The 26,550-nt window shown below is 35.8% G+C and overlaps 1 protein-coding gene across 1 annotated transcript in view; it reads left to right on the top strand.

The window, feature by feature from the left end:
- The window catches only part of Ipo7 (importin 7), a 58,773-nt gene that overhangs the window by 6,812 nt on the left and 25,411 nt on the right, over window positions 1-26,550 (top strand). Inside the window, exons 2-6 of the mRNA XM_027942323.3 lie at window positions 13,133-13,214; window positions 15,500-15,653; window positions 16,853-17,011; window positions 21,300-21,456; window positions 23,729-23,818. Coding sequence (XP_027798124.1) covers window positions 13,133-13,214; window positions 15,500-15,653; window positions 16,853-17,011; window positions 21,300-21,456; window positions 23,729-23,818 — 642 coding nt within the window. The remainder of the gene's footprint in view (window positions 1-13,132; window positions 13,215-15,499; window positions 15,654-16,852; window positions 17,012-21,299; window positions 21,457-23,728; window positions 23,819-26,550) is intronic.

Raw genomic sequence — 26,550 nt, 5'->3', positions numbered from 1 at the left:
TTTCTTACACTATTTTCATAATTTTTCTACCAGTGAGCATGAATTATTTTCACAATATTTTAAAAAACTATTTGAAGAAAGGGATATTGGCATTTCTGGGATTTTTTTGTTTATTTGTTTTTCTAGTGATGGGCATCAGTTGCAGGGCCTTGTGCATGCTAAGCAAAAATTCTACTGAGCTTCATCCCCCGTGGCCTAGGTATTGGCATTTCTTTTTCTTTTTTTAAAATATTTTATTAGTTGTTGATGGACCCAGTGCCTCACTCTACCCCTGAGCCATAACCCCAGCCCCAAGTGTTGGCATTTCTGAGAAATTAAAGTGAACTGAAGACTTTTCAGGGGTAGGAGAGTGGGGAACAATTTCTGATTACAGGATCAGTGAGTGGAATGCTAGTAAAGGAGTAGGATAGATGGTAGATTAAAAAGGTATCAGGATTAGAGAACTTTGTAGTTTTTGTAGTTTCCGTTTTTTGCCCTGTAAACTTAGACCTATGGGAAAGGCGGGGAGGCACAGTAACCCTTGGGGAAACTGGCTGTGGAGCAGAAATGAGGGACTAGTATGCGGCAGTCTGGCTGGGCACAAATCAGGAGCCACTGAAGCAGGATCAAACTTTATTTCTGAACTCCACCAGCACACTCCACACACACTCCCCGGGAACTATCCTGAACCCCACAAGGCTCCTCCAGGAACTAGCAACCGGAAATATCTCCTCGGGAAATCCCTCCTGCACTTCCCCAACCAATGGGAACTCTCAGGAATCCCCACGAGAACTCCAAAGTAGCCGAGGAGGCGGATAGTAATGCCTTGCCTGTCAACCAATACTGTTGACAAAATGCCAGGGGCCATTCCGACTGGGCTGTGGCTCTCAGCACTAGTAGGTATTTCTGGCCTGTTATTGTGCTACCTGTTATAATAATTAGTTTTTCCATTCATCTTGTTTTATAGTCATCAGTCCTTGAATTAGATCCTTCACACTGCTTCAAGATCTCCTCCTATAGCGTCAGATCTCCTCCTATAGCGTCAATCTATCTGGTCATTTAAAACTCTTTTTAAAAAATTCACATTTAATTAGATTTTTTTTTTTTTTTTTTGGTACAAGGGATTGAACCCAGGGGCACCTAACTACTGAGCCACATCCTCAGCCCTTTTTTAATATTTTATTAGGGACAGGATTTTGCTGAGTTGCTCAGGGCCTTGCCAAGTTGCTGAGGCTGGGTTTGAACTCATGATTCTCCTGCCTCAGCCTTCTGGGTTGCTGGGATTACAAGTGGTGCACCACTGGCCCAAATTAATTAGATTTTTTTGATATCTTTTTCTTTTTCTTTTTTTTAAGAGAGAGAGAATTTTTATTTATTTTTTAGTTTTCGGCAGACACAACATCTTTGTTTGTATGTGGTACTGAGGATCGAACCCAGGCCACATGCATGCCAGACGAGCGCGCTACCGCTTGAGCCACATCCCCAGATCTGATATCTTTTTCTTAAATATTTTTGTTGTAGTTGGACACAATACCTTGATTTTATTTTTTATGTGGTGCTGAGGATAGAACCCAGTACCTCATGTGTGCCAGGGGAGTGCTCTGCCGCTGAGCTATAATCCCAGCCCTTAATTAGATCTTTGTGTAACAATTTACTTCTTCATATTTTATCTTTCACCATTTGCTTTCATTCTCCTGATAATCTCTTTTATAAAACTCCTACTTTTCCTATTTAAAATTTTGTCCTTGCATCTCAGAGTTTAAGCCCTTTAGGGTTTACTTTGAGATTTAATTGGTTTGTCCAGTTACAACTCTTCAGTATAATATTAAAGTATGTGGCAACTGTAATTCTAGTTAGAAGTGTAGATAGAGTTAAGAGATGGACAATGGTGTTGGGATTATTGAAGAATTTTGATGAGATGAATTAGGGTGAAAATTGAAATTATCTGGGTTGATGACAGATACTGAGAAGGTACAAAGTTTTGAAAGGTGGTTTTATGTTAAGACTAGCAGCTTTTAAACTTGAGTATTAGGAGTTTTATGTGTGTATGCCTTAATTAATAATGGTGTATAATGACTTGTCTGTTGCTTCAGTTCTCTGGTACTCTGACTGCTAGAATCTAAGAGCTTGAAGAGAGGACTTAGTCCTGTAATTAGTGTCAGCATACAAAAGTTACATTTAGACTTTGACTCACATAAAAGATCTATTATGACTTTTTGAGGCCCATGTCAGTATTTGCTATATGCTAAACTGTTGAGAATACCATAATTTTGTAAAATTTATAGTTTTGTGATAAAAGATTGATGTTAGTGGCATTTTTACTTTAGTTTATTTTTTAAATTGCCTTTAAAAATATGAAGAAAATTCTTTTTTACTATGTGATAGTTTGCTATACTCAGGAATGTCAGAAAGTTGTTAAGAGATTTGGCTGGGGTTGTGGCACAGTGGTAGAGTGTTTGCTTGACATGTGTGAGTCAATGGGTTCGATTCTCAGCACTGCATATAAATAAATAAAGGTCCATCAACAACTAAAGAAGAATTTTCTAAAAAAGTAAGTTGTTAGAGATCAATGCTCTTAGAATAACAGTTTTTCCTAATTTGGAGAGTTAATGTATGTCTTTTATATATAGATTTTGGCCTTTTGTTATTTGTATATCATAAAATTCACCTGTTTTAAGTGACAATCAGTGATTCACACCCCACATGCACCCCATCCCCCCAGTCCTGGGGATTGAACTCAGAGCTTTATGCATGCTAGGTTAAGTTCTGTTCCACTGAATTACATTCCCAGTCCTTTTTATTTTTTGTTTTGAGACAAAGCATCATTAAATTGCTGAGACTGGCCTTGAACTTGTGATCTTTTAGCCACAGCTTCCTGAGTTGCTGAGATCACAGGTGTGTGTCATCATGCCTGCCATATTTAGTTATTTTTAGTAGACTGAGTTGTATAACCATCACCCCAATAATATCCCTTATGCCATTTTGTTATTTATCCCCCATCCCAGTCTCAGGCAATCACTAATCTACTTTCTGTCTCAATTTTACTTTTGATTATCCAATATTTATTTCTCTCATTTCTATCATTAACTTTGAGAGAATGCAGTGCTTCTTCTGCCTTAGGAATTTCAAATGGATGGAAATTTGTATGGAAAAGGTAGATAGATGTCCCAGGTTGAGGTTATTTGTGCTAACCCCTCTTACAGAAATTTTCTTTTTACTGTAAGACTAGCTCAGTTGCTTGAAAGACAAAAGGCGCTTTTGAATTTATACCTGTATTTTTCAAGGCAGTATAGCATTAATAAAGTAATAAGTGCTTATTTTTATTGTTGAGTGTTGTTGATTTATTTATTTATTTATTTTGTTAAAGAAAGAGTGGGGGGGAGAGAGAGAGAATTTTTTTTTTTTTTTAAGATAGAGTGAGAGAGGGAGGGAGAGAGAGAGAGAGAGAGAGAGAATTTTTAATATTTATTTTTTAGTTCTTGGCGGACACAACATCTTTGTTTTGTATGTGGTGCTGAGGATCCAACCCAGGCCGCACGCATGCCAGGAGGGCGCGCTACCGCTTGAGCCACATCCCCAGCCCGAGAGAGAATTTTTTAATATCTATTTTTTAATTCTCGGCGGACACAACATCTTTGTTTGTATGTGGTGCTGAGGATCGAACCCGGGCCGCACGCATGCCAGGCGAGCGCGCTACCGCTTGAGCCACATCCCCAGCCCTGTTGATTTATTTTTAAATATTGTTTTTAATTGTAGATGGACAAAAATCTATCTATCTATCTATCTATTTATTTATTTATTATGGGGTGTTGAGGATTGAACCCAGGGCCTCACGCATGCAAGGCAAGTACTCTACCACTGAGCTACAACCCCAGCCCCAGTGTTGTTGATTTTTAAAGACTAACTATTGAATTCACTCATTTAAAGTATGCAATTCAGTGATTTTTAGTATAGTCACAGAATTATGCAAACATCATCACATTCTTTAGAACACTTTCCTCAGTGTTCTAAAAAGAAAATCCATACCAATTAACAGTCACTTCTCATTATGCCCCCCACACACTCCTGCCCTAGGTAATCCAGGCTTTCTGTCCATATAGATTTGCCTATTCTGGACATTTCATATAATTGAAATCATATAATATGTAGTCTTTTGTGACTGGCTTCTTTTACATAGTGTACATTTTCAAGATCCATACCCATGGTAGCATGATCGCTATTTCTCTTTTACTAATTGTTAATGCTGTTAATGTCCATGGAATAATAGGTTTTTTTTTTTTTTTTTCAAATCAGAGTAATTTGCATGTAGTACAAAGCTAAAATAACTGTATAGGTCATTCACTTTTTGCCTAGTTATTTTACCAGGGTAGTCATTACCCAGACCAACATGTAAATAATATTTTCATTAGCCTAGAAAGTTTCCTTGGTAATCTTCTTATTGAGTACCTTTCCTTCTCCAGGTTACTATTATTCTGATTTCTGTTACTATGGTTTAAATTTGCCTGTCCTTGAATTTCATATAAATAGAATCACATGGAATGTATTTAAGGAGTTTGACTTCTTTTTCAACTGTGTGTGTGTGTGTGTGTGTGTGTACACACACACCAGGGATTGAGCCCAAGGCCTCCACACTTAGGCAAGTACTCTGTCACTTATCTTCATCCCCAGCCCTCAATGCATGTTGTTTATTTTTAATTTTTTTCATAGCTGTAGGTGTACAGCATGTCTTTGTTTATTTTTATGTGATGCTAAGGATTGAACCCAGTGCCTCGCACATGCTAAGCAAGCACTCTACCACTGATCTACAGCCTCAGACCCCCTCAACATGTTTTGAAGATGAGTGTTACTGGTTGATTTTGTAGGTTGGTTTTACTTCATTTTTTAATTACTGTATAGTATTTTATTATGAACGTTCCATGGTTTGGTTCATTCTTTCACTTGTTAATGGTTGAATATTATGGATATAAGGACTCATTTCTCTTATATGTATGCTATAAGGGTAAAATTGCTAGGTTATTAGGTAGTGCATGTTAGAAACTGTCAGTTTTCCAAAATGGCACCATTTTCTACACCATTAGCATTGTAAGAATATTCCATCTTTTTATATCCTTATCAGTGCTTTGTCATATTTCATATATTGTTTTGGCATAGGATTGACTATTGTCTACTAATACTAATTGTTGTGAAGTTTACAATTTTTTTTTTTTCCTTTTCCTTTTGGTACCAGGAATTGAACCTGGAGCATTTTACCACTGATATATTCCCCAGTCCTTTATATTTTATTTTGAGAAAGAAAGAGTCTTGCTAAGTTCTTAAGGCTGACCTTGAATAGGAACTTCCCATCCTCCTAACTCAGCCTCCTGAATCAGTGGGATTATAGTCACCCACCATGGTCCCCAGGGCTGATCTCCCCTCCCCCCGCCCCCAGCCAGGGATTAAACCCAGGGGTGCTTAACCACTGAGCCTAGCTGGCCTGGCTGAAATTTGCACATATTTGTTGTTCATTTTTTTTTTGGAGTAATGAACTCTGTTCCTAAGATGTTACAGATATTTTTATTTTCCTTTTTGATTTTGTTTATACCAATGGGGGGAGTTTAAAAGTTCTTCCTTTTTTCTTTCTTTTATTTTAGGTGATACTAGCGATTGAATCCAGGGTCAAGTGCTCTACCATAGCCCAGCCCCAAAACTTCACATTTTATCTACTTAATCCTAAACTACTTTTTTGTCTCTCTGCCTTTGTTATCATGTTGTTTTCCTTGATGATAATAATGTTTTGCCTTGGTTTCCTTGAAGTACCTTTTGTGATCTTTTTTATTTCATGTCCAGGATGGCTGCAAACTGTGCTCAAGTGAACTCCTGGGCTCAAGGGGGTCTTCTGCTGTAGTCTCCCAAGTAACTGGGACATTCTGTTATTTTATTTACCCCAAAGCTTCTTGACACATTGACAGCATATTAAACTGTAAACATTGTGAAGAAGAAGAAAAAAAAGGTGCTTGACACAGTATCTGTCTTTTTTTTTTTATATTAAAATCTTAAGAAGAGAGTACCAGTTATGCTGTAGGAAGATACAGTGGGTAGCATATGCTACTTTTAACTCAAATAATGTACCTTTGTATACGTAAGACAAACAAAAATAGTGGTGATTGTGATGGATTATGTTGGTTTAACATGACTCCTAATTATAAACCAACAACTTCATCAGGACTTTTTTTTTTTTTTGGTATCAGAGATTGAACCCAGGGGTGCTTAACTATCGAGCCACATCCCCATCCCTTTTTATTTATTTTTTATTAGAGATAGGGCCTCCCAAAGTTGCTGAGGTTGGGTTTGAACTCACATTCCTTCTGCCTCAATCTCTCAAGCCCCTTGATTACAGGTTTGCATCACCATGCCCAGCCTTCCTCAGGACTTATCATAGAAAGTAATCTGTTTCAAGTCTGAAGGACAAACTTCAGCATTGGGACCTCAAAAGAGATTGTTTAAATACACAAAGCCACATGTGCTGTGTTTTATGGATGATTTAAAGAACTAATGAGTAACTTGGCTACATTCAGTTTACATCTTTCTAATGTTAGATCATACTCTTTAAGAAAGATGAACTCCTACTGAGTATGGATATATAGAACATACACATTTGTTATGTGGTGTTTTGCTGGTTTGTTGTTTTTGTTGGTGTTGAGGATTGAACCTTGGGCCTTGCACATGGTATGCAAGTGCTCTACCACTGAGAGCAATCCCAGCCTGTTATATCTTCATAATTTGTTAAAATATTTTCTGGGTCTTTTTTATTTACTTCTTACAAACATTCTATGTAGTGAATTTTAGTACACATTTTGTAATTGAGACAGATTTTCTGAATTAGCTTTCTCAAGGCTTAACAATATAGGAAATGTCATTACTTAGAATTACACCCAGGACTATCTGATTGCAGCAGTCCATTCCAGAAGCTCCCAGTTTGATATTGGAGACTATATATTATAAATGGCCTAAAATTACATTAGTAATAGTATGGATAGTGGTGTTCGTTATAGGTCTTTCTATCTATCCCTTAAGTATAAATATCTTTTCACACTCTACTATGCTCCTAGGCAATCATGTCTTCTTTCAAGGCATTTATTTCTTGTCTCTTTCAATTTATTCAGTAAATAGTTTGACTGTCTGAAATGCCATGCATCATAATGAGGATTAGGTATATAAACAGTATGGTCCCTATTTGATCGAACTTAAAGTCTAGTTAATGGTAGAAAAAGGGATAAAACTGGTGTGGGTTACAAATATGGTAGTTACAAATATGTAATAAGTGTTTTGAAGAAAAAATAGTTAAAATTATGAGCATTCTAAGGGAGTCTTACTTTAACTTGAGTGATTAGATAGGAAAGACTTCTTTAAGGAAATAATGTTTAAACTGAGACATAGAGTGGGACATTGGGAAGCAGTTAACTCTGCTGAAGCAAGGGGAGAGTAGAATGTTGTAAGTAGAAACTCACAGTATGTACAAAGACTCTGAAATGGGGTGACATTTATTATTGAAAGAACCCGGAGAAGGATGGTAAAGTAAGGGCAGGGGAAAAGCTTTTTTATTATTTTATTTTACTTATTTTTATTTTTTATTTGTTCTTTCTAGATAAACATGACAGTAGAGTGTTTTTTGACATATTATACATATATAGATTCTTTTTTTTTTTAGAGAGAGAGAGAGAGAATTTTTTAATATTTATTTTTTAGTTTTCGGCGGACACAACATCTTTGTATGTGGTGCTGAGGATCGAACTGGGGCTGAACGCATGCCAGGTGATTGCGCTAACGCTTAAGCCACATCCCCAGCCCCACATATAGATTCTTAAGTATAATTTGTTTCAGTTAGGATCCCATTATTGCAGTTGTATATGATGTGGAGTTACAGTGGTTGTGTATTCATATATAAGGATAGGAAAGATATGTTCGATTAATTGTACTGTCTTTTCTATTCCCAGAGAAAGTTTTTTTTTTTTTTAATTTTAAAATTTATTCTAATTAGTTATATACTACAACAGAATGTACTTCAACTCATTGTACACAAATGGAGTACAACTTCTTATTTCTCTGGCTGTACATGATACAGACTCACACTTTTCATGCAGTCATACCCGTACATAGGGTAATAATGTCTGTTTCATTCCATCATCCTTCTCACTCACTCTCCTCTGTTCAATCCATAGTTCCTTCATTCTTCCCTAGTGCCCCGCCTTGATCCCATTATGGATTATTATCTGCATGTCATTTGGCCTTTGTTTTTTTTTTTTTGTGAATTGGCTTATTTCACTTAGCATGATATTCTTCAACTCCATCCATTTACCTGCAAATGCCATAATTTCATTCTTCTTTAAGGCTGAGCAATATTTCACTATGTACACATACCACATTTTCTTTATCCATTCATCTGTTGAAGAGCATCTAGGTTAGTTCCATAGTTTAGCTATTGTGAATTGAGTTGCTGTAAATATTAATGTGGCTGCTTCACTGTGGTATGCTGATTTAAGTCTTTTGGGTATATGCTGAAGATTGGGATAGCTGGGTCAAATGGTGGTTCCATTCCAGGTTTTCTAAGGAATCTATCTCCATACTGCTTTCCAGAGTGGCTGCACCAATTTGCAGTCCCACCAGCAATATTATGAGTGTACCTTTTCCCCTACATTCTTGCCAACGTTTATTGCTACTTGTAATCTTGATAACTGCCATTCTGACTGGAGTGAGGTAGAATCTCAATGTAGTTTTGAGTTGCATTTCTGAGATGTTGAACACTTTTTCATATATTTGTTGATCAGTTGTATATCTCCTGGAAGTGTCTGTTCAGTCCCTTAACTCATTTATTAATTGGATTATTTGTATTTTTTTGGTGCTATTTTTTAGAAATATTTTTTACTTATAGATGGACGCAATATCTTTATTTTGTTTATTTTTATGTGGTGCTGAGGATGGAACTCAGTGCCTCACATGTGTGTGAGGCATGCACTCTGCCACCGAGTCACAACCCCAGCCCCTGGTGTTACGTTTTTGAGTTCTTTGTATATTCTGGAGATTAGTGCTCTACCTGAGGTGCTTGTGGTAAAGTTTTTTTTCCCATTCTGTAGGTTCTTTCTTCACATTGTTTCCTTTGCTGAGAAGAAGCTTTTTAATTTGAATCCATCCCATATATTGATTCTTTTTTAAAAAGTGATTCAAAGGAGTTGTCCTCCATTATTATTATTATTATTACTACTACTATTAGTATTTAGTAGATGGACAGAATGCTTTTATTTTATTTGTTTATTTTTATGTGTTGCTGAAGATTGAACCCAGTGCCTCACATGTGCTAGGCAAGTGCTCTGCCATTCAGCCACAGCCACAGCCACAGCCCCCATATATTGATTCTTGAATTTATTTCTTGTGCTTTAGGAGTCTTGTTAAGGAAGTCAGGTCCTAACCTGACATGATTGGATTTGGTCCTACTTTTTCTTCTATTAGGTCAGAGTGTCTGGTCTAATTTGTAGGTCCTTGATCCATTTTGAGTTGAGTTTTGTGCAGGGTGAGAGATAGGAGTTTAATTTCATTTTGCAACATATAGATTTCCATTTTCCCCAGCACCATTTGTTAAAGAGGGTATCTTTTCTCCAATGTTTATTTTTGGTGCCTTTGTCTAATATGAGATAACTGTATATGCGGGGTTTGTCTCTGTCTTCTGTACTATTGGTCTACATGTCTATTTTTGTGCCAGTACCATGCTGTTTTTGTTACTGTAGCTCTGTAGTACAGTTTAAGGTCTGGTATTGTGATGCCACCTGCTTCACTCTTCTTGCTAAGGATTAGTTTGGCTGTTCTAAGTCTCTTAAAAAATAAATCTTCAAAAAAATGAAAATACTTGGGAATCGGGGCTGAAGTTGTGGCTCAGTGGTAGAATGCTTGCCTAGCATGTGTGAGGTGCTGGGTTCTATCCTTAGCACCACATAAAAATAAATAAGTAAAATAAAGGTATGGTGTCCAACTATTTAAAAAAGTATTTAAAAAAATACTTGGGAATCAATCTAACAAAAGAAGTGAAAGATCTCTACAATGAAATCTACAGAACACTAAAAGAAATGGAAGAAGATCTTAGAAGATGGAAAGATCTCCCATGTTCTTGGATAGGCAAAATTAATATTATCAAAATGGCCATTACTACCCAAAGCGTTTTTACACAAATTTAATGCAATTCCTTTTAAAATCCCAATGTCATTCTTCATTGAAATAGAAAAAGCAATTGTGAGATTCGTTTGGAAAAATTAGAGACCCAGAATAGCCAGAGAAAGTTTTTTATTTTTTTATTTTTATTTATTTATTTATTTTAAACAATTTTATTTTTTAGTTTTAGGTAGATACAATATCTTTATTTTATTTTTATGTGGTGCTGAGGATTGAACCCAGTGCCTCACACGTGCTAGGCAAGCACTCTACCACTTGAGCCACAACCACAGCCCTGGAGAGAGAGTTTTTTAAATGAGCCTGACGAAGGGGGCGAAATATCTTCTTTAAGGGCATCAAAAATTGTAATAGAATGTTTTTAAAAGAGATTAATTTACAATCTTATTTTCAGTTAATTCATTATTTTGCTGTACTTTTAAAAAATATTTATTTTTTAGTTGTAAGTGAACATACAATATCTTTATTTCATTTTTATGTGGTGCAGAGGATTGAACCCAGTGTCTCACGCATGCTAGGCGAGCACTCTACCACTGAGTCACAACCCCAGCCCTATTTTTGCTGTACCCAGGGATGCTTTACCACTGAAATACATTGACAGCCCTTTAAAAAAATTTTTTTTTAGGTGTAGATGGACACAACACAATGCCTTTATTTTTATATGGTACTGAGAATCGAACCCAGGTCCCGCCTGTGCTAGGCGAGTTCTCTACCGCTGAGCCACAATCCCAGCCCCTCAGCAACCCGTTTTATATTTTATTTTAAGACAGGGTGTTGCTAAATTGCCCAGGCCGACCTTGAACATGGAATCCTCATGCTTAGAGTCTAGGATTATGTTTAAATCTGGTTGGCTGATAAATGGAGAATGGTTAGGAGTGAGAATAGTTAATTTAAGAGGGATATGAGATGGGGTATAGTTTAGTGGTACAGCTTTTGCCTAGCATGTGCAAGGTTCCAGTTCTGGGTTTGATTGATTGCCATCATCACAAAAATAAATAAATAAATGAAAGGATGGTAGTTACTTGGACTAGGTTGGTATCGATGGGAATGAAGAAAGTGGGTATATTTTAAAAATGTACGTTTTAGAATTAGGACTGGATGTGTTAAATTGGGAGTAGGAGAGGAAAGTGTGAGGATTGCCAAGGATGGTGATGATGGAAGTTAAGAGAGTTAGTATATACAGTAGCATAGAAGTTTATGGGAGAAACGATGCTTTAGATACTGAAATAGGAATGTGTAGTAGATAAGTCTTTTATAATGATCTGGGTTGGAAATAATGTATGTAAATATAAATTATATATATATATACACACACACACACGTGCGTTATTTTTTTATTTTTCATTGTCTTTTGGTATGAAAGTATTGAATTCAGTAGTGATGTTTAACCACTAAGCCATATTCCCAGCCCTTTTTATATTTTATTTAGAGACAAGGTCTTGCTAAGTTGCTGAGGCTGGCATTGAACTTGTGATCCTCCTGCCTCAGCCTTCTGAGCCGCTGGGGTTAATTGGTGTGCACCCCATGCCCGGTTATATAGATAGTATTTAAAGACAGAAATTAGATGAGATCAGCTGGAGACTGGAAAAGATGGCATAGGACTGGGTCTTGGTAAGTTCTAGCATTTATAGATTAAACAGAATGGGAAATCAGCAAAGAAAGCCTGCGGAGAGAGATCAAGAGTGGTGTGATAAATGGTGCTGATGAAAGGTTTCTAAAGACAGTTATTTACTGTGTTGATGATCTAGTTGGAGTAAAGGAAAGGGGTTAGTACCTGCCCTTCATCTACTTGAATCTTCTGTAGTGTCTACTACTTCTTCCATTAGCTGTTTGATTATTTTATATTCCTTCAGTACACTATATGTTTCTATGAGGTCATGGAACTTGAGTGTAATATTCAGTCCTGTAATCTCAGCTTCTTGCATAATGTCCTGCACCAAGAACATGTAACTGTATAATTTTCAGACTATATAATTATCACTCTAGATGTTAATGTGGAGTAAATTTTTTTTGTATTCAACAATAAAATTCTCTGTGAGAATGTGTTTGCAGAATGTTTTTGGGGAAAGTCTTTAAAGAGGAAATTAAAATAAAAATCAGTATATTTCATGTGAACACCTGCACAAAAATACTAAAACTTAGGCTGAAAAGAGATGACATTTATAGGTGGTGATTTTGTTAGAATGGAGGGGAATTAAATGGCAAAACATACAAGAAGTAATTTAACTTGAGTGTTCAGTATTGTAATATAAAACTTGGAAAATAGAAAATGTGTAAGGAGTAGCTCTTATTACTCAATGATAACTGGTTTTAGCATTTTTGGTGTGTTTTAGTTTCAGTCTTTTCTGTGGGTTGCATTGCTTATCATATATTTATTTAAGTATGATCATATAGTTTTTATTCTACTGTTATTATGTTAAAGCTATTGGTTTTCCCTCTTCCATTGAAATATAAAATGTACAGAAAAGTGTTTATAAGGATACAGTTTTCACAAACAGCACACTTATATAAAACAGCAACCAGATCAGGAAATAAACATTATTAGCACCTTGGAATCATCCCAATCTACTCATTATTCATTTTTATTGACTTAGGATGTATCTAGCTACTTAACAGAACATGTATACAAAGAAATTATTACTGAAAAGTAGAAGTAGATATCATCACAGATCATATTGTTTTTGAGCTGCTCCTACCAATGTAGGTTAAGAATGCTAGTTGAGAGAAATGGAAAGGGCAGTGCAGACAAATGCAAACATACAAACATTTTTAGGATTTGTCATTATATGTTCAAGTTCAGTATAGGAGAGTGATGGGCAATAAATCTGGGATCAGGTGACAAAGTCCTTTGTACAAGCCAAGCAATGGAAGAGTATTAAAGTTCTTTGGATCTGTTATTTTAAATTATATTTATTTATAGAAACTTTAAAAAGTTTATTTTTCCCCCATTTGTTTGTAGGCACACAAGTCTCTGAATTTTGTTTCAACATTGCTCCAAATTACTATGTCAGAACAACTGGATTTACCTGTAAGACAGGCAGGTACGTTTCCTGAATTATTTTCTTGATTGTAAAGATATTGTTTAAAGGTTTGTAAATTGAATAGCAGAAATATTTTGGGGTGGCCCTTCATGATTTTCCTGAAAACAAATTTGCCCTCAATAAACAGCAAGTGTCTTGATATTTGGTATCAATTTCAAAAGATTGATTGATTGATTGATTGATTTATATTTTTTGGTGATGTTGGGGATTGAAACTAGGGCTTCAGGCTTACTATTGGTAGAGTGCTTACTCGACATGTGTGAGGCACATAGTTCAATCCTCAGCACCACATAAATATAAATAAATGAAATAAATGTATCGTGTCCATTTGCAACTAAAAAATACTTTTTAAAAAATGCTAGTAATGTCAATTGTCCTTGTTCCAATGTGTGCAGGACTTCCAATAAGAATTGCTCAGTTGGTAGAGTGCTGCCCAAGGCCCTGGTTTCAATCCCCACTACTACCTCAAAAAAAAAAAAAAAAAAATTGCTGATCAAAGAACCAGAATTTAGGAATTAATTAAGTATGAATAATTTCCCTTGCTGTATCTCTTCTACTTTTGTGGTCCATACCCCACTAGCCTCCCTGGCTTAAGGGCTGGGTTAAAAACACCACCACCACCACCTAAATTTTCCCACATCAGTTTGGTCATTTCATCAAATAGCAATGTACAAAGGTAGTAATATATAATAGTTGACAAGAAATTGTAATCTCTTTTTTTTTTCCCTCCTGTACTAGGAGGTTGAACCCAGGGCTTTGTGCATGCTGGGCAAGTGTTATATCCATACCCCTTTTTAAAAACATTTTTGTCTTGAGACAGGATCTTGCTAAGTTCTCCAGGCTGGCCTCAAACTTGTTATCCTCTTGCCTGAGCCTCCCAAGTCTTGGAGCTGCAGGCATGCACTATGGCATCTGTGATCTGTCATTTTTGAGCATAGCAAATTCTCCCATAAAATAACATGAATTTAAATTACAGGTAGCACTCACCTGTAATCCTAGTGGTTCTGGAGGCCAAGACAGGAAAATTGTGAGTTCAAAGCCAGCTTTAGCAGAAGTGAGGTGCTAAACAACTCAGTGAAACTCTGTCTCTAAATAAAATACAAATAGGGCTGGGGATGTGGCTGCATGGTCCAGTGCCCATAACTTTAATCCCCAGTACCCCATCCCCCAAAATGAATTTGAAGTGCTGTGTGATTGAAACACTTGGGATTTATAGATTTAAGAACCTTTATATACTATGATTTTTCTTTTTTTTTTTTTTTAAAGAGAGAGGGAGAGAGGAGAGAGAGAGAGAGAGAATTTTTTAATATTTATTTTTTAGTTTTCGGAGGACACAATATCTTTGTATGTGGTGCTGAGGATCGAACCCAGGCCGCACTCATGCCAGGCGAGCGCACTACCGCTTGAGCCACATCCCCAGCCCCACTACTATGATTTTTCTTTGATATACATTTATTTTTTATCACCTTTGTGAGATTATTTTAGAAATTATTTTAGTGTGAGATACTTCTGTCTTCAGGTTTTTCTTGGTTAGAAAACTGTTAAAATTAGTTTAACTATTCTATAGAAAACTGATTATTGCCGGGCATGGTGGCACAAGCCTGTAATCCCAGCCCCTCAGGAGGCAGAGGCAGGAAGACAACAAATTCAATGCCAGCCTCAGCAACTCAGCAGGATCCTAAACAACTTAATGAGACCCTATCTCAAAATAAAATATTAAACGGGCTGGGGACATTGCTCAATGGTACCCAGCATTCAATTCCCAGTAACCCCCTCCCCCCCAAAATAACCGTTTTGCTTCTAGTGTTTATTTGCCAGGTTCTCTTAGATTTAGTGTTCAATTATGTTGGTTATTGCTGTCACTGAGTAGTAATTGCTGTAAATGAGAGTTAATTTTGTTTTTTGATTATTAACTTTTAACATACTTGAAAAAAGCTGGATACAGTAGTATATGCCTATAATTCCTGCTGTTTGGGAGGCTGAGGCCAGCCTGGGCAACTTGAGGGAGACCCTGTCTCAAAATAAAATGTCTAGGACTCGGGATATACCTCATTGGTAAAGTACCCTTGAGTTCAATCCCTTGTACCACCAAAAAACAACAACAACAACAACAAAAACCCAATATTGATTGTAGTATTTTGTTTGTAATACAAATTTTTTTTGTTTGTTTTATGTTTGTAACTAAAAATGATTTGGAAGAAATAATTGAGGAATGGACTTTGTAAAAGGACATTAACATTGCTTTCATAGTAAATATTCTTTTGTCAAACTGATCCATATTTTAGGTGTTATCTATTTGAAAAATATGATAACACAGTATTGGCCTGATCGAGAAACAGTACCAGGGGATATATCCCCTTACACTATTCCAGAAGAAGATCGACACTGCATTCGAGAAAATATTGTAGAAGCCATCATTCACTCTCCTGAGCTTATCAGGTATGTAATTTTCAGGTTCTTTTTTTTGGCGGGGGTGTGTCTATTTAGAATACGCAAACCTACTTTTTTTTTTTTTTTTTTAACTTTATTGTATTTATTTATATGTGGTGCTGAGGATCAAACCCAGGGCCTTTCACGTGCGAGGCGAGCGTTCTACTGCTGAGCCATAACCCCAGCCTGCAAACCTGCAATTTTTATAGCAGAAAACTTATCCAAAAAATGTTTTTATACGACAGTGTCTTTGATTAATTTTCTTACTACAGTTAAATATTACAATCGTAAAACTTGGAAAACATCCTGTTGTCAGATGAAATGGCCGGGTATGGTGGTGTATCCCTGTAATACCAGTGGCTTGGGAGGCTGAGGCAAGGAGGGTCCTGAGTTTAAAAGCCAGCCTCAACAACTTAGCCAGACCCTTTCTCTAAATAAAATACAAAAAAGGGCTGACGATGTAATTTAGTGGTTGACTGTCCTTGGTTTAATTCCCAGTACCAAAAAACAAACAAACAAATAAAAAACAAAACTGTGAAATGCTGTCATATACTATATGTATGTACATACATATAGTATTTTGGTACTGGTGACTGAACTCAGGGGTCTTAACTATTGAGCCACATCCCCAGCCCTTTTTATTTTTTTGAGACATAGTCTCACTATGTTGCTGAGGCTAGCCTCCAGATTTCGATCCTCCTGCCTCAGCCTCCCAAGTCGCTGGGATTATAGGTGCATCACCATACCCAGCTCATATACTTTATATTGTGTAGTCTTTCAATATTTGAAAACTCTTTTCTATTTATTATTTTATTGAGGTTCTGGAGTGAACCTAGGGCCTCCCACATGCTAAGGAGACACTCTACCATGGGCTATACCCGCTGAAAGCTCTTACATATTTATATTTTGCAAAATTTATAACAAGTGTGGTTGTTCTTAAATGATACTTACTAGTTTCAGGGATTTAAAAAAATCTGCACTCATAACAATTATTCAGTTTCTTTTAAGTTGGTAGGAATAGTAGGTTTTGCTGAATGATTTATTTTGAATTAGTATTTTGAATTATTTGTATTGGATGTATAGACAAACATCAGGTAGATTATTTGAAATTAGGTATTATCTGAATAGCCCATTTTCCCTTTATGAGTCAGTGAAATTTTATCTGTTAGTATTTCTTCCTTCTTACTATATATATTTTTTACTTACAGGGTACAGCTCACTACATGCATTCATCACATCATCAAGCATGATTATCCAAGCCGCTGGACTGCCATTGTGGACAAGATTGGCTTTTATCTTCAATCTGATAACAGTGCTTGTTGGCTAGGAATTCTCCTTTGCCTTTATCAATTGGTGAAAAATTATGAGTAAGTGTCTTTCTCATGGAATTTCAAGAAGTAGGAAGAGTTTTGAAATTTTACATACCAATTTGAAAATGTAAAATTATATTTGACATAGCTCATGAAATTAGTGAACTAAATGGTAATTTTAATTAATTAATTTTTTTAAAAAATTTTTTTATTTTTTGTGGTAATAGGGCCTTGTAAATGCTAGGCAAGCACTCTGCCACTGAGTTAAATCCTAGCTGTATTTTATTCTTCTTTAAGATAGAGTCTCGCTAAGTTGCCCAGGTTGGCCTCAAATTTGGGATCCTCCTGCCTCAACCTTCTGAGTAGCTGGGATGGCAGTCTGTGCCTCCCACACCTGGCTCCTTTTAAAGCTATGTGTATTGAAGGATTCATACTTAGCTATTTCATTGTTTGCATATTTAAGCATATTATAAATCATGTAAGGTAATTAGTATCAGAAATATTTCTGGTTAAGGAATCATTTTAGATATGGGTTTAGGAATCAGAAAAAAAAAAAAAAAACCTAACCTTGTAAGTTGAGGTATAGCACTAACAGTGCTAAGTGAAATGTTGAAGGGGCTTTCCTTTAAGCATATGGTAACAGTAGTAAAATTGGTAGGCAATTGAAAGTCTTGATGTGGAAAAATTATGAGGAAGGCCTTTTAAATTCTATGATGGTGATTTTATTTCCAGTCCTAACAGCTACACAGATGCCTTTGTGATACCTCCAAATCTAGAAGTTGTAGTTAGCCTCCAATACCATTTTTGGTTCCCATTTCAAAGTAGCTGATAAACTGCTGCTGTTGTTCTGAGCAGTAGAGAAAATATACCATTTACAGCACTGGTGCTGGTGTTTTCTTGTGTTCCCACTAGCTGCCCATCTTCCTGCTAAGGAATGTTCCAGCTGTTGCTCCAACCTCTGTCAGAATGCCAGTTGTTGTAGTTCTGGTAAGTGAGTGACTAAAATCAGAGAGAATAACAGTGATAAGCTGTCAGTTGTCATTGAGGAGGCGCAAGTCTCTCCTGTTTTAAAATCTTAGCAGGAGGGAATTTGATAGGCATTTTCAAGTGGGAAGTATAGGAGGCTGCTACAATACTAGAAGTCCAGGTTTCTTTTAGGCAGTGTTTATGGAACACAGGTATTCAGAAGGGATCTGTGTGGACTGATGCATTTCTAAGAAAATTCATGGAGATACTTGAATTTGGTGGCCTTCAGGAGCATAGATTCTCAGGAGTTGCTTGTCTGTTGAAGGAGCACAAAGAGCATTTGAAGAGGAAGGCATGTCACACTGAAGTGAGTAGTATGAACAAAGAAAGATGCAAAGGTGGAAATGAGACACTGTATTAAATGGATAGAAAGGAAATCACTTAATAGTATGCATAGTTTCTTATGAAAGGTTGGGAATAATAGTTTGGACTATTGGGACCATATTAAATAAGGTTTTATATGACAAAAGAAAATATGGATGTGATTTTTTTTTAATATTTATTTTTAATTGTAGTTTGACACAACACCTTTATTATTTATTTATTTATTTTTGTGTGGTGCTGAAGATTGAACCCAGGGACTTGCACGTGCTAGGCAGGTGATCTACCACTGAGCCAAAACCTCAGCCCTGGATGTGATCTTTTAGATACTGAGGAAGCATTGAATAGTTTATGAACAGAAAAGTGATAGTAGACTTGTGTCAGTGTCACATTTTCACACTTTCAGGAATTTTCAGGCCTTGGAGGGAAATTATATGTTTGGCATTAAAATTTACTTTCTAGGGGCTGGGGCTGTCATTCAGTGATACCGCACTTGCCTGGCATGTGTGAGGCATTGGGTTCGATTCTCAGCATCACATATAAATAAATAAAATAAAGATCTATCAACAACTAAAAAAAATATTTTTTAAAAGTTTGTTTTCTACTACCTCCCAACTTCTAGCACAGTGAGGGGAGGTAGCAGAGAAGAAATTCTAACATGGCATGAGTATTCACATTCACAGTCACCTGGGATGGATAAGTGGAGAGTGCTGCATAGTATAGTTTTCTTTTATTAAAAGAAAATTTTGTCTATAGACATTTATAGTTTGTGTAGTCAGACTAGAGAGTGCAAATGGCTTTCTTTCATAAAATGTTGCTGTTTTATTGACTCAAAGGTATAGGTAATCCTTTTTAAATATATGCTAAGTATAATTTCTTAGTATGTTAAAATAATGTCTAAAATGAGTTTTCAATTTTGTTAGTTTTTTAGTTGTAGATAGATACAGCATCCAATTTGTTTATTTATTTATTTTTCTGTGGTGCCGAGGATTGAATCCAGTGCCTCACAGTTGCGCTAGCCAAGTGCTCCACCACTGAGCTACAGCACTAGCCCTGAGTTGTCAGTTTTGTAAATAGCCTTACCAAGCATTAAAGTGAACCTTATTTTTGGTGATACTGGGAATTGAACTCAGGGGAGCTACATTCTTGAACGCCCGCCCCCCCATGCTTTCTTTCTCAGTTTCTAATCTTCCTGTGTCCGTCTGTCTCCTAGTTGTGGGGATCACTGAGATTACAGGCATGCACCCTGAGCCCGGATCTTTCTTTGTTAGATTTCTGCCTGCCTTCCCTTCTTTGTTTCCTTCCCCTTCCTTCCCCTCTTTCTTGTCTTTCTTTTCTCTCTGTCTCTTTCTCTCTGTTGGAGATCCAAATCCAGGGTCTCACACATGCAAGGCAAGCACTGTACCACTGAGTTATATACATCCCAGTATTGAACATTTCTTTTTTCTTTTTCTTTTTTTTTTAAAGAGCCCCCCCGCCTTTTTTTTAGAGAGAGAGAATTTTTTAATATTTATTTTTTAGTTATTGGCGGACACAACATCTTTGTATGAGGATCGAACCCTGGTCGCACGCATGCCAGGCGAGTGCGCTACTGCTTGAGCCACATCCCCAGCCCCAGTACTGAACATTTCTTTGAAAATTTATCTTGGTTCTCATGTCACCCAAATAGAAACAAAGAATATACCTTCATTTACTTTAAAAAAATGTACTCAGATATTCAATTCTTTTTTGGTACTGGGTTTGAACCCAGTGGTATTTATCACTGAACTATATACACTCCCAGACCTTTTTTTTTTGAGACAGGATTGACCACTAAATTTCTGAGACTGGCCTTGATTGAACTTGATACTTGGGCCTCAGCTTCCCGAGTTACTGGGATTACAAGTGTGAGCCACTGAGCCTGGCTTAGATGTGTAATTTGTAAATAGATTTTCTCTGAGAGAAGAAGGGTACAAACAAATAAAACTGGGACCATTGATGAGAACTATTTTAAAGCAATTTAAAATAATCATGTATTCCAAAAAGACAAGCTTTGGTTATTAATTCTATAACCAGTAATTTGTATTTTACAAATCTAGTTTCCCTGATGTCTCCTTAGTAATAGAAACTGGAATTTCATTTCTATAATTTTAACCTATAAAATGATTATTTGATTTTTAAAATATAAACTAACAGATCTTTAAAAATTTTTGTTAAAATGATAAGTAATATATACAGAAATGTCCCAAGTAGGTCAGCAGTTGTTTACCCATAATCCCTAGAGCAAAGTGGAATTTAGAATTTTTTGGATTTTAGAAAGGTAATAAGGTCATCATACTAGTTAAATAATACTGGTACACAGTAGCACCCAGTAGTCCAACATATTATATATCTGCTGAAAAAATATGTGAATATTGACCCCAGATGGGATAAATGAAGATTGTATATAGTTTGTTGAGTATTTTTTGTTGCCACATGGATGGTAGAACTTCTGGTTTAACAATGCTTTTAGACATTTATTTTCTGCTTTGTACATGCCATTTCTGCCTTAATTTTGTTTGTAATGTGAATAACTTACTGATGGTAAAATTTAATTGGTTTTGTTTATTCATCAGCTACTACTGTTTAAGTTAGTTTGTTGTAGCTCCTTATTTGTACCAGTATTCACACTTAGAGACTATATAGTGATTTGGATCTCATTTGGTTAGATTTATGCCTCCATGTGTAATACTGGGAAAGATATTTAACTTCAGGGACTCATTTCTCTCAATTCTAAAAGGGAGAATACTAATGGGGGACTTGAATATTATTCACCTCATTATAAATGTTCAGTCTATATTAGATATTCTGTTTTTGAGTTGCTTTTGTTTGTGGTTTTGTTCCAGAATAGGTTTTTTTCTTTTTCTAGATGGATTAGAAAGTGTTTACTTATATTTGTGTAGAAAAACAGGTAGTTTTTATGTATATATAAATTGAGGAAATAAATTCTTACAGAATTAGTTTGTATTCCTATCCACAGGTACAAGAAACCAGAAGAGCGGAGTCCATTGGTTGCAGCAATGCAGCATTTCTTGCCAGTTCTAAAGGATCGCTTTATCCAGCTTCTTTCTGATCAATCTGATCAATCTGTCCTCATCCAGAAACAGATATTCAAGATCTTCTATGCTCTTGTTCAGGTAATTTGTATAAAGTAGATTTTATATATAAAGTCAGTCTACACTTACCACATTAAAAATTAAAGAATTTTGGGCTGGGCCTATAACTCAGTCACTCAAGGTGCTTGCTTGACATGTGTGAGGCACTGGGTTCAATCCTTAGCACCACATAAAAATAAATAAAATAAAAAATAATTTTAAAAAATTTTGAAGAATATGAGTATATAAATAATGATTCAATGGATGATTTGCTAGTAAGATAATACTTGCCAGAATTAAAAGGATAAAGCCTAATTCGCAGCATACATAAACAATCTCAAGTTCTCTTAAAAGTGTTCAGCACTACAAAAGTAGTCTTTTTTTTCAGGGTCATAAAGTCTTGCTCTGCTGTCTACATTGGTCTTGAACTCATGGGTTAAAGTCATCCTTTTTCCTTAGCCGTCTAAGTAGCTGGGAATATAGAGAGCACCACCATTCCCACTTAAAACATCTTTTACCCTAAGAATTTGAATCCTGGCCTGGGGTTGTGGCTCAGTAGTAGAGCGTTTGCCTAACACAAGTGAGGCACTGGGTTTGATCCTCAGCACCACATTAAAAACAAACAAACAAACAAATAAATAAATAAATAGATGTATTGTGTTCACCTACAACTAAAAACTAAATATATTTTAAAAAAGAAGAAGAAAAATTCGAGTCCAACTTGGTGTGGATGCATGCCTGCAGTCCCCGCACTCTGGATGCTGAGGTTGGAAGACCTGCAAGCCCAGGAGTTTGAGACCACCCTGGAGAACATAGCAAGACTCCATCTTAAAAACAACAACAAAAATAATTCACGAGTTTAAAACATGTGACTTGATTACAGTTAAAAAAATATCTTTTGTACAGTATTGTTCTTAATCTTCCTTGAATACAAAATAACCCACTATGGTATTGGTTGAATTTGTATTGTCAGTGGAATGTAATTACTTTTAAAATAGATCCTTAAAATTCAAGTTCTGCGTTTTTGTGTTATGTTGTTGCATCTTATCAGGATCTTTTGGTTCAAGTCATACCATTATTAAAAATCTTAAGACTTGTGATTATACCTCTCCTAAGATGTAGTTGATTTTTGTTTTGTTTTTTTGTAGTACTGTGGGATTGAACTACATCCTAGTTCTTCTTATTTTTTATTTTTGAGATAGGGTCTTTCTGAGTCACAGGGGCTGGCCTCAAACTTGTGATCCTCCTGTTTCTGCTTCCTGAATAGCTGGGATTATGGGTACATACCACCACACCTGGCTTTCTAGGTCTTTAAAGATATTCTAATCATCTCCCAGTCTGGATCTTCCTTACATAATTCTTTAGTTAAATGCCACTTGAATGGAAGATAGCTGAAGACTTTTCATATTTTCCTAGCTGGTATAATCACAATTTTAGATTAAAATAATCCTTGAAAATTATCAGAGCATAGGACAAAATAAGTATGTTATCCTCCCAACTCATTCTCTTAGCCTAGCACATCCTTATATCAAAATGTCTCACTTGTGAAAATAGATGCCTTAAAATCCTCATAGGATATTTATTTTATCAGCCTACTGAAAGGATGTATACCAGGGATGGAAGAATGAATGAGCAATAAGAAATTAATTTTTGCGATTACCTCATTAAGAGAGAGAGAGAGACCTGTAATTATCTTTGGGGATCCCAGAGAAAAGCACTTGATAAAATTAAATAACAATTCCTGCTTTAAAAAAAAACAAAAACAAAAAACTGTTTGAATTGTAAAATAGAAATTTCCTTAACTTGATAAAAGGTATTTACTAGAAATTTACAGTAAATATCATACTTATATATGAATATAAGATTTAATCCCAGGAAGTTGGAACAAGACAAGGATGCCCATGGTCACTACCAGTGTTTTCCATTATAGACAAATAAATCAAAGAAATTTACTTATGTACTAATGGGAATACATTGATTGAATGAAATACTCTTACAAGCAGGGTATGGTGGCCCATGCCTGTAAACTCAGCAGCTCAGGCGGCTGAGGCAGGAGGATCATGAGTTCACAGCCAACCTCAGCAACAGTGAAGTGCTAAGCAACTCATTGGGATCCTGACTATAAATAAAATACAAAAAAGGGTTGGGGATGTGACTCAGTGATTGAGTGCCCCTGAGTTCAATCCCTGGTAGCCCCCCTTCCGTTAAACAAAGAAATACTTTTACATGGTATTGTATGAAGAGTAAATGGAAGTGGAATAGTAGAATTTTCTTTAGTAAGATTTAAAAATATTAATTCCTGATTTTTATTTAGTATACACTGCCACTTGAGCTGATAAACCAACAGAACCTGACAGAATGGATAGAAATTTTGAAGACCGTTGTGAACAGGGATGTTCCTAATGTAAGTTTCTATGTGTTATTATATTATAAAACATAAATATTTAATAATCTCTTGGATTTTCACTGATAGTTCCTATAATATTCTTTATGAACTTCTGTAATTCATGATGCAGTTTTTTCTAGATACATGGATTTCTTTTCTTTATATGTATACTAAGTAAATTGTGAAAGGTTATTTCATATATTATTGGTTAAGTGCTTGTGTGTATTTGCTTATTTCATCCTAATTTTTTTGTTTCTTAATTTCTCTGTTGTTTATGGTACTGGGGTTTGAACATTCTTGGCAAACAGTTTACCACTGAGCTACATCCCAGCCCAACTTCTCACTTCTTAACTAAATGAATTTAGGGTTAGCTGGGTATGGTGATGCAAGCCTATAATCACAGTGACTTGGGAGGTTGAGACAGTAGTATGACAAGTGAGGCCAGCCTCAACAATTTAGTTGACATCCTATTTTAAAATAAAGAATTTTTAAAAGAGATAGAGGTATAGTTTAGTACTGCGTTCCACCCGACCCCTCATCTTTATGGCTGGATTTTAGCCCAGTAATTTGTCAAACATCTGTGGACAGAGGGAAAACCTGATTCATAAGTTGGCAAGACATTGTACTTACATTATTTTAAAAAATTTATTATTATAATTTATGCCATAAAATATATCCATTTACAATGTATAACATAGTGGGTTTTGGTACAGAGTTGTTACATTTTACATTTTATCATAAGTTTTAAAATTACCATAATATTTTTATATTATCTAATTTTTATTTTCCACTTTTTTTAGAGAGAGAGAGAATTTTTTATTTTTATTTATTTATTTTTTTAATATTTATTTTTTTAGTTTTCGGTGGACACAACATCTTTGTTTGTATGTGGTGCTGAGGATCGAACCCGGGCCGCTCGCATGCCAGGCGAGCGTGCTACCGCTTGAGCCACATCCCCAGCCCTATTTTCCACATTTTTTATTGGTGTATTATAACTGCACATAGTGGTGGGATTTGTTGCTACATATTCATACATGAATATAATGTAACAATATGATTTGGCCAGTTTCACTCAACTATATAATCTAGTGTCATAGAAAGTAAATACAACTTGTAAATACAAGTTCCTCCTGAACAATTAGTATGTTTTAGGTTCTATTATATATAATTTGCTTATTTGGTCCTCAAAATAATCCTTCTGGCTTTTATATTAAACCTAAGTATGGGATTATCATGTAACTTCTTAGTCAGTGGAATGTTTAATAATTGCCTAAAGAAGACTAGGTTCTTATTTTGCAGTTTACTTATTTTTTCCCCTATACTGGGATTGAACCCAGGGTCACAGCCATGCTAAGCAGAGACTTTTCCACTGAGCTATATTCCCAGTCCTTATTTAAATTTTTATATGTGTGTGTGGTAGTACCCCCCCACCCCTCCCAGTACTGGGGTTTGAACCCAGAGGCACTCCACTACGGAGCTACATATGTTTTTTTTTTTCATTTTGAGATAGAGTTTCACTGAGTTCTTAAGGCCTCAGTAAGTTGCTGAGGCTAGCCTTGAACTTGCAGTCCTCCTGCATTAGCCTCTTAAGTTTCTGGGATTAGAGGCTTCTGCCATTATATTCAACTAGATTTGTTTTTTAAAGATTTGAATCTGTGCAGAAGACAAAATATTTTTCCCCCTCCATAGGAAATCAGGTTGGTGTGTATTTTTAATTGGTACAAAATATAACTAAAATGTCTTATATATTTTCCACCTTTTTGTGGTATAATTTATATTCAGTAACATTCACCAGATTATAAGTAAATACTTAAGTGGGTTATTTCAGTTTTATGATCAGTATAACAGTCACCCCAGAATGTTTGTTCATGGCTGGTTCTTATCATCTGTTATTGATTTTTGCCTTGTATATTTCTTTTTTTAGAAGTAATTGAATACAATATCTTTATTTTATTTATTTTTATATGGTGCTGAGGATCAACCCCAGGGCCTTGCACATGCTAGACGAGCGCTCTACCGCTGAGCCACAACCCCAGCTTCTGTCTTGTATATTTCTTTTTTAAAAAATATTTATTTCTTTTTAGTTTTAGGTGGACACAATATCTTTATTTTACATTTATGTGGTGCTGAGGATCGAACCCAGTGCCTCATGCCTGGTAGGCGAGTGCTCTACCACTGTGCCACAGCCTACAGGTCTAAAATATTTATTTTTTTAGTTTTAGGTGGACACAATATCTTTATTTTTATGTGGTGCTGAGGATTGAACCTAGTGCCTCATGCATGGTAGGCAAGCATTCTACCACTGAGCCACATCCCCAGCCCTGTATATTTCTTTCTTCTTCTTTTTTTTTTAATATTTATTTTTTAGTTTTTGGCGAACACATCTTTGTTTGTATGTGGTGCTAAGGATCGAACCCAGGCCGCACCCATGCCAGGCAAGCGCGCTACTGCTTGAGCCACATCCCCAGCCCATGTATATTTCTTGATATACAAGTAATCTTATGTTTCTTCTTTTGCTTAATGTATTAATGAGATTCATTCATATTGTATAGGAGATTGTTTATTTGCTGTAAAATATTATCCCTTTGTGTAGATATACCTCAATTTATGATATGTTCTCATGTTGATAGATAATCAGGATGCTTTTCACATATAAGTATTTTAGATAGAACCACAATGAACATGTTTGAGACTTTTTTAGTAATTTCCAAATTGACTTTCAAAGTGGTTGTAGCATTGTACTCTCTGGC

Source organism: Marmota flaviventris, chromosome 9, assembly GCF_047511675.1.
Source record: "Marmota flaviventris isolate mMarFla1 chromosome 9, mMarFla1.hap1, whole genome shotgun sequence".
NCBI classification, from domain to species: domain Eukaryota; kingdom Metazoa; phylum Chordata; class Mammalia; order Rodentia; family Sciuridae; genus Marmota; species Marmota flaviventris.
Note: the sequence above shows the minus strand (reverse complement) of the source record. Positions and strands in the feature narration are given on the sequence as shown.